The 1,045-nt window shown below is 46.2% G+C and overlaps 1 protein-coding gene across 1 annotated transcript; it reads right to left on the bottom strand.

Moving 5' to 3' along the window:
* Positions 1 to 1,045, bottom strand: EIN_091480 (hypothetical protein; the record flags this gene model as incomplete). The annotated part of the gene is made up of 1 exon (XM_004259670.1): positions 1 to 1,045. A coding segment is annotated over one exon (1,045 nt), but the record flags the coding sequence as incomplete, so codon positions are not given.

Genomic DNA, 1,045 nt, shown 5'->3' with positions numbered 1-1,045 from the left:
GAGTGGGAGGTTTGTGTAGGTCTTTGACTTGAAATACGCCTTCATTCGCACGTCGATATAATATAACATTAGTGGCAACTTTGACACAGGAACGCGACTGCCAACCGCATTTGCGTGACCACCCCCCGACCCACCAAGGAAGAGTGCGAGCGGTGTGATGATCTCTCGCAAATCGACTGTTGATGTTCCTCTGAAACACAAGTCGTAGAGTGGAACTTCTTTCTCTTTACGTCGCTTGTAGTAAAAGATGGCAAGACCCACCATCTTCTCTTTTGTTGAACACGAAAAATGTGCTGCTTTCGACTTCCCACACGGCGGATTCAAACTCCACGCAATGTATTCACTGCAACATGTGTTTTCTATAACTGCTCGACGTGCGTCTTTATCACTTTTAGACACTTCCAACGCACGATAAACAAGTTCTGGTATTTCACAAGGGATCAATCCACTCACCAGTTGTCTGACAAAGTGTTCTTTTGTTTCCTTCTTCCTATAAACAGAGAGACCTTGTGCCATGATACCCGCATCGAGAAACAAAGATCGCTTCTCAAACTTGTTCATCACGTCCGTGATGTAATCTGTCTCGTCCATGTAATCACAAACACACCCAACACACGCTAACAAATCACACATCTCAGGAAGTTCATTTCGCCGTGTAAAGTACTTGTGGACTAGCTCACTCGCACACGCACTCTCATCGTTGATCATCTCCATCCCATCAGGTGGAGTTCCAAGTAATCTGTGGTGGTCTATGTAGATGACTTGATATCCCAAGCCAAGAAGACTCTCAAATTTGGCATACAACAACATGTACGTCCGCGCATCAAGTGCTATGTCGCTGATGAAAAGGTTTGTCTCAATGTCTCTGATGTCGTGGTTGATCCCCATCGGATGTGTGATCACCAAATCCGCATTCTTGAATCGCGGCACACTCAATGCTATCGCAGCACTGCACACACCATCCCCATCCCCATGACTGCATATCGTCCACTTGTCTTTCTTCACAACAGGAAGCCGCCCAATATCACCCAACTTGCTGCACTTC

Source organism: Entamoeba invadens (assembly GCF_000330505.1).
Source record: "Entamoeba invadens IP1 unplaced genomic scaffold scaff_1105074724372, whole genome shotgun sequence".
NCBI lineage: Eukaryota > Evosea > Mastigamoebida > Endamoebidae > Entamoeba > Entamoeba invadens.
This window is presented reverse-complemented; position numbering and strand designations above follow the sequence as displayed.